Here is a 19,652-nt window from a genome sequence, read left to right on the forward strand (position 1 = left end):
AAATTTAGTATTTTTGACTCCCGTTTTATTAAGCGACAAAATAATGCAGTAAGGACAATCAACTAGCAACATTATTTCGTACACAGCAGGGTTAACAAGAACACTTTTACAGTGAGTTGCAATGGCTTGAATAGAGTTCTCATCTGTTTTCTAGTCATCCTGATTAAACATGACCTAAGAAATGTTACTTTGAGAATCATTCACATTTTAACTTCATGAAATTATTTTATTCCACTCACAAGGCAGTTTCTCCCCAATACTCTGATAACTTACAACAACTGATGTAAGTATATGAACCATCCTCATATTTGCATAGATTCCATCAAAAGAAATCTGGAATATTAAGAAAAAACATTATTGGCACTCATTATTTATCTCTGTATATATATTAAAGTTAGCACTTCTTTTGTTACAAAATATTTAGTTAGGTTTATAATACCTTACAGTCATTAAAGGGAGATTTGGTTTACTACAATCTTTTGCCTCCTTATGGAGTGTAAGTTTTCAAAAGTGAAATCAGTCATAACAACTAACAATGTTTTGACTATACATGATACAAAAAATCAAAAGTGAACTTCCATATATGAGGAAAGACAAAACCACAGGAACAGAAGACAGGTCAATGACTGAAGAGTAGGATTCACTACAAACTGGCATGAGGGATTTCTGGAGGTGATAAACTGTTCTATTACCTTGACTGTGGTGGTGGTTACACAATTGTATACATCAAAACTCACAGAACTGTACACTAAATAGGGTTAAATATACCTTAAAAAATAAATGGGGTAGGGACTGCCCTGGTGGCGCAGTGGTTGGGAATCCACCTGTCAATGCAGGGGATACGGGTTCCAGCCCTGGTCCAGGAGGATCCCACATATCACACAACAACTAAGCCCATGTGCCACAACTACTGAGCCTGAGCTCTGGAGACCACGAAACACAACTACTGAAGCCTGTGCACCTACAGCCCGTGCTCCGTAACAAGAGAAGCCACTGCAATGAGAAGCCTGTGCACCGCAACGAAGACCTAATGCAGCCATCAATCAATCAATCAATCCTATGCTTAAAAAAATAAAAAAATAAAATAAATGGGGTAGAAGGGGAACCTCTGTAGAAGACCCTTGACTATCTTCTCTTAGCATATCTGAATCAATGATATTGCTCTAAGGTCTAATAAACCACATCACTCCTTATTACACACTACATAAGCATGTGTCCTGATTCTAAAGAAGAAAATCTGTCCACAATAAAGGTGAAGTCTCAAAAAATAGTGACAGCTTCTCATTTATATTTCTTGCATCTTGTGGAACTTGCACCTTCTGTCCTTTGTGCCCAGCTTAATTTCACTGATAAAATTCCAAAATTTAAAACCAGAAGGCCCTTTTCCAAGGGAGAAAAATGAAAGAAATAAAAGCACATTATTTCAAAAACAAAACCCCAAAGTTTTGAAAACTCCAGTCCCAGTGTTCCATTTACCTCATTAATCATTTATATTTGCCTTTAGTCATTTATAAAAGAACAAATGAGTTGTTATGATTAAGCATGAAAAATAAAAATATAATTTACAGATAATTCTGCATTTTACACATAGAGTCATCATTAAAAAACAACAGATAGGACTTCCCTGGTGGCAGGTGGAAGTCCTAAGAATCTGCCTGCCAATGCAGGGGACACGGGTTCGAGCCCTGGTCCGGGAAGATCCCACATGCCGCAGAGCAACTAAGCCCATGTGCCACAACTACTGAGCCTGCACTCTAGAGCCTGCGAGCCACAACTGCTGAGCCCACACGCTGCAACTATTGAAGCCCGCACGCCTAGAGCCCACGCTCTGCAACAACAGAAGCCACCACAACGAGAAGCCCATGCACCACAACGAAGAGTAGCTCCGGCTCACTGCAACTAGAGAAAGCCTGTGAACAGCAACGAAGACCCAACACGGCCATAAATAAATTTATATTTAAAAAAAAAACCAATTGATATAGCTAATGGTCTTACAGCTAACCATATTAATCTGCAAAGGTTATCTGAGATAGAAGACAATTTATTTATTTATTTTTTGGCCTTGGCTTTTGGTCTGTGGTTTAGAAATCACATTTTAGTTATCAATTTTTCCAAACAAGTAACATTAAAGTTACTCACCGTAGACTGAGGCAGTCCTTTGCTACTGTTTCGGCCTCTGAAAAGATTAAATGTTATATTTATGAAATTCAACAGGCTAAACAAGCTAAAAATTTTTTTCAAATTTAAAATATCTTATAATTCCATCCAAAAACACACAGGCTATCTGTGGGGAGGGCTCATCTAATATTAAGTATAAAGGCTACATAAGTATGACTCTCGCTGCGCTTTGCTGGCTCAGAGGCCCAGAACAGGTAGGGGTCAAGTGAGGGAGGAAGGAGGAAAGAAATGTGACCACAATCAAAATGAAATAAAGTAAAAATAAAAACAACCTATTTAAAGAAATAACCAATACCAAATATAATAATCTCTACTCCAAAAGTAACCACTCACTCTGCTAAAAAAAGCTACCCAGGAGCAAAATATAGATTCTATTCCTGATTTAACTGACATATTTGACTAACATCAAGTTACCGCCCATATTTTTCCCTCACCTCTAAAAATAGGTACTGTGTTTACAACTGCAGATAGATATTTGAAAATAAGTTGAATCATTCAAAGAACTTTCACTTTAAATAATAAGTGCCTCTGTCAGGATCTATATAACAAGTGCCTTTCCCTGCCAAACCCCTCCCTCTGAAACAGTGCAGTACACCAACATCAGTTGTCAAGTAATTTCCAGTAACATGAACTCTATTTTCAAGTGAACTTAGAAAACATAATACACTGTAAGGCTTGCTCCAATGGAAAAAATTAGGCCCTTTATGAAATGATAAAAAAATTAATAAAGTAAAATTAGTTACTCTTGAGTAACAGTATTGTAATCTCATTCTAATAAAATAATCACAACACTCAAATAAAGCCACAAACTTCAAACATTCAAAGAGAAGCACAATTCAGGTGAAAAAGCCCAGCAGTATGAATGGTGCCAATTCTCAGAAAAGCGGTACTGATATTAGCAATCCGATGTCAGCTGACTGTCTCCAACTCTCATTTACCTTCTCTCATCTAGAAAGTAATGTCTTTGGACTTCCCTGGTGGTCCAGTGGTTAAGAGTCCGTGCTCCCAAAGCAGGGGGCGCGCAGGTTCAATCCCTGGTCGGGGAATATCCCACATGCCGTGTGGCACGGCCAAAAGAAAAAAAAGAAGACAGAAAATAATGTCTTCAATCAAATCACCTGAGATTCCTTCCACTTCTAACATTCTACCTCTCACACAGCACAGATAAATTCCTTATTCTTAAGGAATATGACCAATAATTTATCATTTATAAAACATGACAAACCAGACACTATGGTAAGCATTATGTCAAATCTCTCCCCTACTTTACAGGTAAGGAAACTGTACCTTAGCAGCTAAACATCTTGACCAAAATCATCCAGTTCAAGAGCAGCAGAGCTGGTATTTAAACCAGGTGATCCGAAGTATAGACTTTTCATTTCTAGATTATGTTGCCTTTCTGACATTGTATCACAAGGAATGAACTTGACAATAAAGCCTAACCCAATTTCTACATCTTTTAAATACCATTTGAATGTACTGTTTTTCTATTTATTTGTAGTCTGCAGCCAAAGACAAACAGATTTTATTTATTTGTTTGTTTGTTGTTTGGCTGCGCTGGGTCTTAGTTGTGGCGTGTGGGATCTTCGTTGCCGTGTGTGGGATCTTTAGTTGTGGCGTGCGAACTCTTACTTGCGGCATGTGGGATCTAGTTCCCTGACCAGAGATTGAACCCTGGCCCCCTGCATTGGGGGCGTGGAGTCTTAGCCACTGGACCACCAGGGAAGTCCCGTCAAAGACTAAAAAATGGCTAAGTCTTGCCATTTTATCTTATCCTAGTGGTTGCTGTGATGCCACAGTTAAAAGACTTAAACAAATGACACGAATTAAGTGCCCTTAAACTTATGCAGCATCCCCACAATGCTATTTAAAAGAATTTAAAATACGGGCTTCCCTGGTGGCGCCGTGGTTGAGAGTCCGCCTGCCGATGCAGGGGACATGGGTTCGTGCCCTGGTCCGGGAAGATTCCACATGCCGTGGAGTGGCTAGGGCTGTGAGCCACGGCCGCTGAGCCTGTGCGTCCGGAGCCTGTGCTCCTCAACAGGAGGGCCACAACAGAGAGGCCCGCGAAAAAATTTAAAACATAAAACTCCATTACAGAAGTCACATTATTTTTTAATTGATTGTACAGTTGTATCTTTGAATCAATCCAGTTTACTTAGTAGAACAAACTGGTCAGTAAGGAAAATAAAAGACTCAGAGTGGTATAAACGTACAAAATCAGTATAGAAACCACTGATTTCCACTAATCTACCAGGTGGGTGGACACCCAAAGGGAATGTTAGCATACCACAGTAACATTCTCTGAAACTGGTAAAGCCCACGTTCATTCTTGTTTTTTTCTTTTTTGGATCCACTCAGATTATGCTTGACTTTTACTCTTTTCCTTTAGTATTTCAGGAAAAGCATTCTAATATTTCATACAGTAAAAAAAAAAAAAAAAAAGACTCAAAAAAAGCTAAGGTCATATCCTAGTCCTAAATATACCTATAATGTGACAGATCAGATTTAGCAAAACAACAATATCCAGGATTCTAAATTTCCAATAACCACTGAACATGAGGTTAAAATGTGAATCAAAATGCCAAATTAATATAAAGAAATTTACAAAAATAATAATAAAGAGTTCATATTGCTTCAAAATAATACAGGAGGGAGAAAATAGACGGGGTTATAAATGAAAAAAGACTGGCATGAGTTGGTAACTGCTGAAGCCAGGTGATGGGTGTGCAGGGGTTCATTATATCATTCTTCTTGCTTTTTACAATTTCCTTAAGTCAAAAAAAAAAAAAAAGCCTTCAGATATGACACAATGGAAGCCTGGATTTAATCAAGTGTATTTATCTACCAGTTTAGAGGGAACATTGGGTAGAAGAGTAAGTTAACTGATACCATAAGGTTACAAGTCCGTAAAATCCAGGATGTGGTAAATTTCACTTAAGAGATGACAGTTCCTTCAACAAATAATGGCATGTGAAGAAAACAAAATGTGCAGGAAAAATTATAACATTTAAAGGTACACAAAAATCAAAAGCCAAGTGTGGCTTCCCAATTTCAAAACTCATCACAAAGCTACAGTAATTGAAACAGTGTGGTCCTGGCCTAAGGACAGACATAAAAACCAACGGCATAGAATACAGAGCCCAGAAATAAACCCTCATATTTACGGGCAATTGATTATTAACAAGGGGGTCAAGATCATTCAAAGGAAGGTCTCTTCAACAAATGATTCTGGGGACTTCTCTGGTGGTCCAGTGGTTAAGAATCCACCATCCAATGCAGGGGCCACAGGTTTGAGCCCTGGTCAGGGAACCAAGATCCCACATGCTGCGGGGCAACATAGCCCATGCACCACAATTACAGAGAAGCCTGCACGCTGCAATGAAAGATCCCACCTGCCGCAGCTAAGACCCAACGCAGCACCCCCCCCCCCAAAAAAAGGAGCCAAAGACCTAAATTTAAGAGCTAAGAGCTAAAACTATGAAACTCTTAGGGAAAAAAAAAAAGGGAAAATCTTCATGGCCTTGAATTTGGCAATAATTTATTAACTGTGACACCAAAGGCATACAACATAAGAAAAAATATGTATAAAAAGGATTTCATCAAAATTAAAAACTTTTGTGCAAAAAACAGTATCAGAGTGTAAAAAGACAACCCACAGAACAGTAGAAAATACCTGCACATATCTCATAACGGGTTAATATCTAGAATACATAAAGAACTCCTACAGGGCTTTCCCTGGTGGCGCAGTGGTTGAGAGTCCGCCTGCTGATGCAGGGGACATGGGTTCGTGCCCCGGTCCGGAAAGATCCAACATGCCGCAGAGCAGCTAGGCCCGTGAGCCATGGCCGCTGAGCCTGCGCGTCCGGAGCCTGTGCTCCACAACGGGAGAGGCCACAACAGTGAGAGACCCGTGTACCGCAAAAAAAAAAAAAAAAAACTCCTATAACTCGACATCAAAAAAAACCATACAACTCAGTTCAAAAATGGGCAAAAGACTTGAACAGACATTTCTCCAAAGAAGTTTATACAGTTGGCCAATAAGTACATGAAAAGATGGTCAAGTCACACTAGTAATTAGGAAAATTCAAATCAAAACCACAATGAGCTATGATGGCTATTATAAACAAACAATGGCTATTATAAACAGAAAATAACAAGTGTTGACAAAAATGTGGAGAAACTGGAACTCTTGTACAGTTTCTAGGAATGCAAAACTGTGCAGCTACTGTGAAAAATAGTATGGCAGTTCCTCAAAAAACTAAACATAGAATTACCACATGATCCAGGAATCTCACTTCTGAATGTATACCCAAAATAATTGAAAGCAGAGATTTTAACATATATTTGTACACCAATGTTCATAGCAGCTTTATTCACAAAAGGCAAAAGGTGGGAAAAAACCAAATGTCCACTGACGAATGTATAAACACAATGTGGTACCGTCCATACAATGGAATATTATTCAGTCTTAAATGAAGTTCTGATACATGCTACAACATGAATGAATCTTGAAGACATGCAAAGTGAAATAAGACATACACGAAAGGGCAACTATTACATGATTCTACTTATGTAAGATACACAGAGTACTCAAATTCATAGAAATAGAAAGTAGAATGGTAGATCCCAGGGGCTGGGGGACTGTTGGAATTAGAAGCAAATGCTTAATGTGTATAGGGCTTCCTTTGGGGGTGAAAATGTTTTAGAACTTAATAGAGGTGGTACTAGTACAACAACTGGAATGTACTTAACTACAGTGAACCACACATTTAAAAATGGTTAAAACAGTAACTTTCGCGTTATGTATATTTTACCACAATTAAAAAGAACAGAGAATTCCATGGCGGTCCAGTGGTTAGGACTCTGCACTTTCACTGCCAAGGGCCCGGGTTCGATCCCTGGTCAGGGAACTAAGATCCTGTAAGCCACACAGGGGCCATAAACAAACAAACAAACATAAAAAAATAAAATTTTTAAAAAAAGGTAAGCTCCAAATGAAATTCATTTGCAACAGTGTGTAGAGAAGTTCATGCCTAAGGGTGCTCTCAAAAATAGTGCAGACTGTGGTCAAAGGCAACTGAGAGTAAATTGGTAAAATCATTGCTTAACATAGGCTTACTTGATTTAAAAAAAAAAAAAAGAAGATCCAACTACAAACTGTCTATAAAAGAGATACTTTAGACTGAAAGATATAAATAGATTGAAAGTAAAAAGATGGAAAAAGACATAGCATGCGAACAAGAAAGCTAGAGTGGGTATACTAATATCAGACAACATAGGCTTCTAAAACAACAACAAAAAATATCACTAGAGATAAAGAGGGATATTTTAAAATGATAAAAAGGTCAACTCATCAGGAAGAAGGAAGAAGCATTCCAACTGGACTCTGTGTGCCATTTTCACATAAGTCCTGGGCCACTGGAGATGAACTCTTCACAGAAATTATCTGTACCATACTGACCCAGAGCCCTGCTCCTTCACCTAGAGAGTTGTCTCATGCTCCATTTCCTTGTCATACTATCAACCTGACAACTGAACTCCAACTAATAAATGTAGAAGGAATGATGGAATTAGAAGGATACCATTTGGTAACCACCACAGTAATAACTGTTTCAGGCAAAAATCACCAAATGGATGCTAATCTAGTAAAGTAGAAACAGGGTATTTACATAATCACAAAGCAACTCATCACAAGATACTGATTAATGACAAAGTGAAAAATAATTTTATAGAAAAGGAGCCCAGCACCATCCTAATCAAGTGACCAAAGTTAACAGCATGAGCAATGGGATAAATGTACATCATTCACCTCCTCTCAGGCAATGAGAACACATGCATCACTTCTGCAGTATTCTCGCCAAAAATGTATAAACTGAATCTAATCATGAGGAAACATCAGACAAACCCTAGCTGAGGGACATTCTACAAAACAACCTGCAATATCAGAGTGTCAAATCACAAAAGACTAAGAAACTACTTCAGATTAAAGGAGACCAACAAGACATGACAACTGAATGTAACATATAAACCTGGATTGGTTCTTAGACCAGATTTTTTTTGGGGGGGGCGGGGGTGTGTAAAGAACATTAGAAGACCAATTAGTAAAATCTGAATAAGGTCAACAGATAATAATTTGGCACAATATTAATTTCCTTATTTTGACAATTGTACTGTGGTTTTGTAAGAGAATATCCTTGTTATTAGGAAATACACTCTGAAGTATTTAGAACTAAGGGGCACCATGTCTCTCATATGTTTAATAAAACTATTTAGATTTTATATTAATTATATACGTATATATTAATTTTAATGAGAGAGAAAATGAAAAAAATGCAGTGAAAAGTTCCTTGGAGAATATACGTGAAGAGTATAGAAGAATTCTTTGCACAATTGTTGCAACTTTTCTATAACTCTAAAGTCATCTATAAACAAAATTTTTTAAAATTAGGAACTGTGAATGATTCATTAACTTCTATCTACTTGTCTAAAGTATCTTTAAATTTTTGTAATAAAAAAACTTGCCCAGCCTTAAATGCCACCTTTTCAAGAAGCCTCCCTTGGATTATGCCATACCAATCAAATACATGGTGCTCTCTTCAACTCTCTAGACTGGAATTTAGCATAATCTGCTCTGCATTATAGTTACCAGTAAACCTATCATATACCCACTACTCAGGGTCATCACCTGACAACATGGTGCTTTTGTGCAAAGCAAATAATGATGGCTCCTCCAGGGAGTCACAGCCCCACACTAGAGAAAACGGTGAGGTCAGCAGCCAACACCTTTGAGAAAATTAGAAGGTACCAGAGCAGATGCCATCCGAAAAGGCATATCACATAGCCAAAGAAACTCCTGGATTTCAAAACCCATTTGTGGCCTCGGTCAGGAGCTCGTGGATGAAATGAAAGCTAAATAACCAAGACTGGCAGACAGGATCTTGTCCATCTTTCTACCATCTACCAAAATTAGCACAGAGGAACTGTGCCTCACATATGATAATACACAATAAATATTTAATGAATTAACAAGCCCAGTCAAAGAAGAAAGAAAAAAATGAACATGAAAGCTTTCAAAGTAAAGATCTTCCTCAACTTATGATGGGATTACGTCCTGATAAACCCATGGTGTAAGCTGAAAGTGGAAAATACATGTATATACCTAACCTACCGATCATCATAGCTTAGCCTAGCCTACCTTAAATGTGCTCAGAGCACTTATATTAGTCTACAGTTGGGTACAACCATCTAACACAAAGCCTATTTTATAATAAAGTGTTGAAGATTCCATGTAACTTACTGAACACTGTCCTGAAAGTGAAAACCATTGTGATTATATGGGTACAGAATGGTTGTAAGTGCTTACCACTCATAATCATGTGGTTGCAGCTCGCTGCCACTGACCAACATCATGAGAGAGTATCATACCACATAAAGCTAATCTGGGAAAAGATCAAAATTCAAAATTCGAAATAGGGTGTCTACTGAACGCTTACTGTTTTCGCACCGTCCTAAGTCAGGGACCATCTGTAATAATTCTCTAAATCAAGCATCAGCAAACTACAGCCCACAAACCTGTTTTTGTCTGGGCTTTGAGTGAATATGGTTTTAAGTTCTTAAAGCGTTAAAAAAAAAAAAAAAAAAGCCAAGAACAATATGCAACAGAGAAGTTACATGGCTCATAAAGCCTAAAATATCTGGGTCATTACAAGCAGAATTTGCTGACCTCTGAACTGAAAAAATGTGGCTGCAATGTCAATAAGTGCAAGCTAAAAATAAAGTCTACTGGGGATTTCCCTGGTGGTCCAGTGGTTAAGACCCCACACTCCCAATGCAGGGGCCCCAGGTTCGATCCCTGGTCGGGGAACTTAGATCCCACGATACCGCAACTAAGCCTGCGAGCTCTGCAGCCGTTGCACTGCAACTGGAGAAGCCCGAGCGCCACAATGAAGACCCAGCACAGCCTAAATTAATTAATTAAAAAAAATAATAAAGTCTACTACTGTTTTACACAAACTTAGTACTTCTACAAGAAACTTACTAGCACTATATACTTTCCACGAAAGTTTAATGTACACATAATTGAGAAATGTCATGAAAGTACTCTTGCTCTCATTTAATTATTTTTAGGTTCTACAATGCAATTCAATTGAGGTTGATTCACCTATTCGGGGGGAAAAAAAAAATCAAGGTATTTTACTAATGTACATTTGATGACAATACTATGAGCAAGTTCCAGAAAGACAAGGACTTTGTAGTGACCACCAAATCAAAAGCACCCAGCATAAAATGATGAAGAGGTAAGGTAAACTGTAGATTAAAATAGACCTGAGACATAGCAAACAACTTGTGAACCTCATGTGAGCACTCATTAGAACAAATTGTAAAAGAAAAATAAAATGATAAGACACTCGAACTGGAGTTTCTAGCTTACGTAATAATGTAAGAAAAAGAAATAAAAGGCACAATGTTTGGACAAGAAGGAGGAAAACTGTCTTTAATAAAAGACAACATGATTATTATGCAGAGAATCTACCAAAAAAACCCTACTAGAAGAAAGCTTAGCAAGGCTAACTCGAAATGGATCAATGACCTAATCATAAAAGGTTTAAATAAAAGTTAAAAAAAAAATTTCTCCCACCCCCCCCACCCCCTGCCTATGGCCATCATCAATCTGCTCTCTGTATCTATGAGCTTGGTTTTTTAGTTTGTTTTTTTTAAGATAACCACATATATGAGAGATCCTACAATATGTCTTTCTGTGTCTGACTTACTGCACTTAGCAATACACTCTTGAGGTCCATCCATGTTGTTGCAAACGGCAACATTTCGTTCTCTTTTATGACTGAGTAATATTCCATTTTATACGTATATTTCACTTAGATTGTTTCCTTACCTTGGTTATTGTAAATAATGCTGCAATGACCATGTGGTACATATATCTTTTCAAGTGTTTTCATTTTCTTTGGATAAATGCCTAGAAGTGGAACTGTTGGATCATATGGTAGTTGTAAATCTTTATGACCTCAGGTTAGGCAACGGTTTCAGAGAAGACAGAAAAAATATAAACCATAAAAGCAAAAAACTGACAAATCAGACTTCATCAAATTTTAAAATATTCTGTGCTTTTAAAGACACTGTTAAGTAATGGCCTATATGGGAAAAGAATCTAAAAAAGAGTGGATATATGTATATGTATTCAATATAACTGATTCACTTCGCTGTACACCTGACACTAACACAACACTGTAAATCAACTATACTCCGGGGTACTTCCCTGGTGGTACAGTGGCTAAGACTCCACGCTCCCAATGCAGAGGGCCTGGGTTTGATCCCTGGGCAGGAAACTAGATTCCACATACCGAAACTAAGAGTTTGCAGGCCACAACTAAAGATACCACATGCCACAACTAAAAGATCCCCCATGCAGCAATGAAGATCCCGAGTGCCACAACTAAGACACAGCACAGCCAAATAAATAAATAAATAAATAAATACATTTTTGTAAAAAAATGGTTTGGATGGTAAAATGTATGTTATCGGTATTAAAAAAAACCTATACTCCAATAAAGAATTTTTTAAAAGACACTGTTAGGAAAATAAAAAGCCAATCCCCAGACAAGGAAGTATTTGCAAAATATGTCTGATAATGGACTTCTACCCAGACTATACAGAAAGCTTATTAATAAGACAAATAGCCCGGACTTCCCTGGTGGCACAGTGGTTAAGAATCCGCCTGCCAATGCAGGGGTCACGGGTTCGATCCCTGGTCCGGGAAGATCCCACATGCCGCAGAGCAACTAAGCACAACTACTGAGTCTGTGCTCTAGAGCCCACGAGCCACAACTACCGAAGCCAGTGTGCCTACAGCCCATGCTCTGCATCAAGAGAATAATAAGCCCATGCACCGCAATGAAGAATAGCCCCTGCTCTCCACAACTAGAGGAAGCCCGTATGCAGTAACAAAGACCCAACGCAGCCATAAATAAATAAATAAATAAATATTTTTAAAAAAGACAAATAGCCCAATAAATGGGAAAAAAGTCTTATACAGTCATTTAACCAAATAAGATTTACTGGGTAAAATTAAAGACTGACAATACCAACTGCTAGTGAGGATACCAAGAAGCTGAAACTCTCATACACTGCTGGTGGAAATGGAAAATAGTACAGTCATTTTGGAAAAGAGTTTGGCAGTATGTTATAAAGTTTAACATACTTTTAAAATCCAGCAACCCCATTCCTAGGTAATTATACAAGAGGAATGAATATGAATGTTAGCAGCTAGTTTATTCATAATAACCCAAAACTGAAAACAACCCAAATGTCCACTACCTAGTGAATGAATACACGAACTGTGGTAGCATATCCTTAACAATGGAATACTTCTTGGTTATAAAGTTACAAATTACTGATACATGCTACACACAACATGGATGAATTTCAAAAGCACTGTGCTTACTGACTAAGCAGAAGCCAGACACCAAAAGCTACATAATCCATGATTCCATCTACATAACATTCTGGAAAGGCACTACAGATGTAGAAATCAGATCAATGATTCTAAGGGCTGAGGGTCAAGGGAGGGGATTTAATTAATATAAAGGCACAAAAGGGAACTTTATAGGGTAGTATATCTTAATTGTGTTATTGACAACATGACTGTACACATTTGTCAAAACTAAAAGAACTTTACACTAAACGAGTTTACTGTACGTAAATTATACCTCAAAAAACCTGCCACACCCCCCCTCAAACTAAAGGCAGATCCAAAGAAACCATAAAACTTAAACTTAAAAAAAAAAAAATTGAGGGACTTCCCTAGTGGTGCAGTGGTTAAGAATCCACCTGCCAATGCAGGGGACACAGGTTCAATCCCTGGTCTAGGAAGATCCCACATGCCACAGGGCAACTAAGCCCGTGCACCACAACTACTGAGCCTGTACTCTAGGGCCCACGTGCTGCAACTACAGAGCCTGCAATGCTGCAACTTCTGTACCCTGCACACCTACAGCCCGTGCTCTGCAACAAGAGAAGCCACTGCAGTGAGAAGCCCACGCACCGCAACGAAGACCCAAACACAGCCAAAAATAAATAAATAAATATAGTGTTAAAAAAAATTGAAATCGATGGTATGTAAATTATAACCAAATAAATGTGAAGTTAAAAATTCATATTATACACTTAAAATTGGTGAATTTTGCTGTGTGTTAATTATACCTCAGTAAAGGAGTTTTGTTTTGTTTTTTTTTCCCAGTACGTAGGCCTCTCACTGTTGTGGTCTCTCCTGCTGCGGGGCACAGGCTCCAGACGTGCAGCCTTAGCAGCCATGGCTCACGGGCCCAGCCGCTCCGTGGCACGTGGGATCCTCCCAGACCGGGGCACGAACCCGTGTCCCCTGCATCTGCAGGTGGACTCTCAACCACTGCGCCACCAGGGAAGCCCTTGTTTTTCTTTTAAGAGACAAAAAAGGGAAAACCTGAACTAATAGGACATTAAAAAATACTAAGGAATTAATGTTAATTTTTAAAAATGTGATAATGGTTTCCATTCTCTTAGATACTATACTGAAATATTTACAGAAGAAATGTCATGATGTCAGGAATTGCTTCAAAATAATCTAGGAAGGCTAGAGTAATCAAGACAGTATGGTAATGGCATAAGGACATACATACAGATCAATGAAATAGCATTAACTGTCCAGAAATAAACTCTTACATTTATGGTCAACTGATTTTTGAGAAAAGTGCCAGGACAATTCAATGGGGAAAGATTAGTTATTTTCACAAATAGTGCTGAGACAACTGGATATCCACCTGCAAAAGAATGTATCTGGACCCCTACTGCATATCATATACAAAAATTAACTCAAAATGGATTAAAGATGTAAATGTAAGAGCTAAAACTATAAAATTCTTAAGGCAAAAAACATGAGAATAAATCTTCAATGGATTTGGCAATGGATTCTTAGATATGACAGTAAAAGCACAAACTACAGATGAAAAAATAGATAAACGGGACTTGAGATCAAGATTTAAAACTTTTTTGCTGCAAAGGACAACATCAATACACCGAGAGCAAAAGAAACAAGCAAGGAGGGACTGTGGATAAATTATAAAGATTTCAGACATTCCCTGACTAAGGGAAACTGAAAGCACTAGGACACCAGAGAACATACTAAAATGCAAAGGGCATGCAATTTCTACTGGTACTGCCAACAGACAATGTAATTGAAAAACTGTTTACTTTTTCATTTTTCACCATTCTGGTCATTCATCACCACTTTTCAACATGGCACCTATACATGTCATTCACCATTTTCTACAACTATTTGAACAAGCCTGGGTGACAAATGTACACAGTCAAAATACTACATTGATCCAAATTTCTAGAACCAGACTACTTGTACGGATACAACTGATACTCATTGGCATAGTAAGAATACTACACACCTCAAACTCCCTTCCAATAGAGTTGCAATAATGTTGTTCCCCCAAATATTCACATGGCTGACTGCTTCTTGTTACTTAGATGTCACCTCCTCAGAGAGGCTTACCCAGACCCACCCATCAAAAGTAGCTCCCCAACTACTATTATATCACTCTGTTTTAGTACTTAAGTAACTAATACTTAGTATATTACAGCACTTAATAACTGAAATTTTGGGTTTCCCTGGTGGCGCAGTGGTTGAGAGTCCGCCTGCCGATGCAGGGGACACAGGTTCGTGCCCGGTCCGGGAAGATCCCACGTGCCGCAGAGCGGCTGGGCCCATGAGCCATGGCCACTAAGCCTGCGCGTCTGGAGCCTGTGCTCCGCAACGGGAGAGGCTACAACAGTGAGAGGTCCACGTACGGCAAAACAAACAAAAAAAAAAAAACTGAAATTTTGTTTATTACATGTTCCTTTATTTTCTTTCTGTCTCTGTCCAACCCTCACCTCCAGAATATATACCTCATGAGGGCAAACATTTCTGTCTCATTCACCACTGAGTGCCCAGGGCTTAGAACAGAGCCTGGCACAAAGTAAGTACTCTGAATTGTTGAATAAATTAAGTATGTAGTATAATTTATGTGAATTATGACAAATATTGACTAATTCAATTTCTCTTTATAGTACAGAAAAACTACAGCTGTCAAGAGAAAGGACAATTAACTAAAAACTAGAAATCTAATTCCAGTTCTTAAAGTTAACTCAATTAGGTGAGTCATTTTGTTCTTCCCATTTCAGTCTTTTTATTAGAAAGGGAAATTCTATAACTAATACTTATTGAATACTTCCTCACTGAAAAGATGAGTCAAACAAGATGGCAGTAGGGAGCAGGTCATGACAACCCAAACCTAGTAAAAAGCTAGAGTTTTTTTTAGCAAACTGAGGGCTGGCAACTCTAAATTCACACAGAACAACCGCCAAATTAATGCAGTCACATAATCATCTAGAATCAATGTTTCAAGAACCATCCCCACAAGAACTTATTTCAGTTTGCTGCAAACTCCTTGGGTTCAAATTCTGGCCCTATCATTTCCTAGCTCTGTGACCTTAACCTCATGACTTCAGCTCTTCGTGCCTTAATTTCAAGATCTACAAAATGGTGACAAAAATAGTACGTTCTCAAAAAAATAATAATACCTTCTCATTAGGTTGTGAAAATTAAATGATATTCCATATAGACAACCTGGCTTAAGAACAACGCCTGGCACATTATTAACTGCTTAATAATTGTTAGCTAATACAATTACTTTCCTCATATTACAGCACACACTAGAATTGTGCAGCGAGGGGGGGGCAGGGACAACTCTTCAAATGAAGTTTTACTTCGAGGAAGGGATAAGGGGGCTTGGCCATAAAGTCATGCACAATTAGATGTGACCTAGACATATCAAAAGCTCCAGAAGACTCGGATAAAAAGGAATCCTGGGTGCTCAAGTCCAGTGCTGTCCAACAGAACTTTCTATAATGAATTAAAAAAAAAAGTTCTAGGGGCTTCCCTGGTGGCGCAGTTGCTGAGAGTCCGCCTGCCGATGCTGGGGACACGGGTTTGTGCCGCGTTCCGGGAGGATCCCACGTGCCGCAGAGCGGCTGGGCCCGTAAGCCACGGCCGCTGAGCCTGCGCGTCTGGAGCCTGTGCTCCGCAACGGGAGAGGCCACAACAGTGAGAGGCCCGCATACTGCGCAAAAAAAAAAAAAAAGTTCTATAATCATGTTGCCCAATATGGTAGCCACTAGGCACATGTGGTGGCTGAGCACTTGAAATATGGCTAGTGTGACTGAGGAGCTGATTTTTTAAAAATTTTAATTAACTTAATTCTAAGTGTAAATAGCAGGACTTCCCTGGAGGTCCAGTGGTTAAGACTCCATGCTTCCACTGCAGGGGGCACGGGTTGGATCCCTGGGGTGGGGGTGGGGGGGACTAAGATCCTGCATGCCGTGTGGTGCAGGCAAAAATAAATTAACCAAATTTAAAATGCGGGCCACATTAAAAAAAAAATTTTTTAATGTAAATAGCCAGATGTGGATGGATAGTGGCTACCATACTGGACAGTGCAGTTCCAGTCCTCTCTTTGAGCTTCTCCAGAAGTAGGTACTATCTACCTTCCAAAGCATCCATCCCCTCTAATACACCAAGAGTGCTTCCTTATAGTGTACTCTCTCTCCCAATGGTTTTACCCACTGGTCATTAATCTTTCCTAGGGCCTCAAAACAACTTCACTCCCCTTCAAAAAACTACAAGTGGTAATGGGGAAGAGGGGAATAAGGGGAAACAAGATGAATCACTCAATGATAATGGCTGAAAGTGAGTGACAGATACATAGGCTCATTAAACTGTTCTATTTTTATCTATGTTGAAATTTCTATTAAAAAATTCTTATTAAAAAAATTCTCTTTAGCATTTATTTCAAGCTCACTTCGTTTCTTCTCTAACTACAAGGGCTTCCAAACCTGTCTCCCTGCTTTCAATACTTACTTCCTCCAATTCTTCTACCACACTGTGAAGCAAATTTTTCAACCCACAACCATGTTTACAAGCATCTCTGTAATTTGGCACAAACTTCTCCCTGCCTGGAACCTCCTCTTCTCTTCCATGGCCTCATTGGAAACTGCTTATCATTTCTTAAGATCCATCTCAACACTCACCACTTTCTTCACCACCCACCCAAAGCAGTCACTTACTCGCTTCTCAGTGCTACCAGTTTATACTACCTGCATCCTGCCCTCCCCCACTACACTCACTGGTTAACTTGGAAGCAGAGATGCTTCATTCATCTTTTAACTATCCCATTCTGATAGCTTCAAACGTTTACTGAATTAATCAACAGTATGCATACAAGCTCAACAAAATGCTAAACTGTGTCTACTAATATAGCATTACCCCAAACCCACCAACAAGCAGTTTTCAGCCTTAATTTGCTCAGGTAGTTTTTACTGATTTTCTTTTTTTTAACTTATTTATTTTTGGCTGCATTGGGTCTTCATTGCTGCGCGCGGGCTTTTCTCTAGTTGTGGCGAGCGGGGGCTACTCTTCATTGCAGTGCACAGGCTTCTCACTGCAGTGGCTCCTCTTGTTGCGGAGCACGGGCTCTAGGTACATGGGCTCCAGTAGTTGTGGCACATGTGCTCAGTAGTTGTGGCACATGTGCTCTGTAGTTGTGGCCCACGGGCTCTAGAGCGCAGGCTCAGTAGTTGAGGGGCACAGGCCTAGTTGCTCCGCAGCATGTGGAATCTTCCCGGACCAGGGATCGAACCCGTGTCCCCTGCATTAGGCAGGCAGATTCTTAACCACTGTGCCACCAGGGAAGCCCTTTACTGATTTTCAAACATGGTAACAGTAACAGCTGAAAGTTACTGAGCACTTACCACATGCCAAACATCGATTTAAGCAATTTACACATATAATTCATTTAATCCTCATCACCCCCATTTCACAGAGGAAGAAACTCAAGCACAAGTGAAATAACCTGCTGTAGGCCACTAAGTAAGAAAAGGCCTAGGGTGCTAAATAAATTGTGTGTGACTCTGGACAAGTCATTTAAAGTTCCTGCTCCTGTCCAAAATAAAGAGGATGAGTCATGATGATCTCAAATGCTAGCTTCCAATTCTAAAATTCAGATTTGGGGGAGGAGTATAGGATGCCACATAGAAGGAACACTGTCTTGTGAAAAGAAATAGTAACTTTAGACATTCACCAGAAAATTGTTTGAGGGAAAATGTGAATCTTTTTATTCTTGTAGTTTATAGCAAGCTACTATGAAAAAACATGGAACATGTTCTCAAATAAGAAAGCTAACATATGGGACAAGCTAAGTTCTACAAAGAGTTAATAAAAAGAAAAATAAATGAGAATTAGCTTCATGGAAGATCTGAACTAGATCTTAGAGGATAAGTATGAGGATGTGGAAAAGGAGAATACTGATGGAAGAGCAGGCAGGCAGGCAGTAGAGGCTGAGTTTGATACCTGCAGAGGCAATGAGAAAAGGAGACCATGTTGATTTAAATGGAGGTCATGTTTTGAAGAGTTGATGGAAAACATGACCGGAAAGATAAAATGGGGTTGGCAAATGTCCATGGTCCTGTGGCCTGTTTTTATACGTCTCAGAGCTAAGAATGCTTTTTACATTTAAAGAGTTGTTTTTTTTAAAATAGAAGAATATGCAAAAAAACTACATGTGGCCTGCAAGGCCTAAAAGATTTATTATTTGGCTCTTTACAGAAGACATTTGCCAACCCCTGGGTTAGATCATGGAAAGCCTTGAGAGTGAAAAGGACATTAGGCTTGGGAATAGGATGATTTTTGAGCAGAGGGGTTACCCCAAAAAAGTAGAGTTTAAATCTAATAGCAAAAGGAAGGCTAGGTTAAACAGGTGGGCACAATTAATGTGTTGCAAAAATTAAGAATAAAATGGGGACTTCCCTGGTGGCCCAGTGGGTGAGACTCTGCACTCCCAATGCAGGGGGACCAGGTACGATCCCTGGTCAGGGAACTAGATCCCACATGCCGCAACTAAGACCCAGCACAGCCAAAATAATAAAAAAATAAATAAATATTTTAAAAAAACGAATAAAATGTATGATTGCCTAACATGATTGTTTGGCCCATAGAAATAACTGCAGCATAGCCAGGAACTTCCCTAAAGCCACAAAATATAGGAAACATTTCTTCAACTATTTAATCCCTTCTCTTTGGAGGACTAATGTGTGCTGCGTAAGTCTTCTTCAGTGTGTTTTTCTAGCTCCAGGGCTATATAGCCTCCAACTTGACTAAGAAAGGGAGAGTGGAGAAGTGGGTTCTAGCCCTCTAATTCTCCTACAGAAACATCGGTTAAGTGGTGTTGGAATTCTTAGATCAAGCCAAAAATGCCTTCTTAACCTACAATATAGTATGCTACTCCTTAGTTCAAATTAATTATGGGTAACAACTATCTGATAAAATAGGTGCAGAAAACTAGCCACCATTTATAACACTGTTTACAAATTTTAAA

General features: G+C 38.9%; 1 protein-coding gene across 6 annotated transcripts in view; it reads right to left on the minus strand.

Moving 5' to 3' along the window:
- The window catches only part of ATXN2 (ataxin 2), a 119,737-nt gene that overhangs the window by 83,601 nt on the left and 16,484 nt on the right, over nucleotides 1–19,652 (minus strand). For all 6 annotated transcript variants that reach the window (XM_060028063.1, XM_069541306.1, XM_060028052.2 and 3 more), the window contains exons 2-3: nucleotides 2,140–2,176; nucleotides 274–333 (exon numbers count right to left, since the gene is read on the minus strand). In XM_060028063.1, the coding sequence (XP_059884046.1) occupies nucleotides 274–306 (33 nt within the window). In that variant the 5' untranslated portion in view covers nucleotides 307–333; nucleotides 2,140–2,176. The remainder of the gene's footprint in view (nucleotides 1–273; nucleotides 334–2,139; nucleotides 2,177–19,652) is intronic.

This window comes from Delphinus delphis, chromosome 13, assembly GCF_949987515.2.
Source record: "Delphinus delphis chromosome 13, mDelDel1.2, whole genome shotgun sequence".
In the NCBI taxonomy this organism is placed as follows: Eukaryota; Metazoa; Chordata; class Mammalia; order Artiodactyla; family Delphinidae; genus Delphinus; species Delphinus delphis.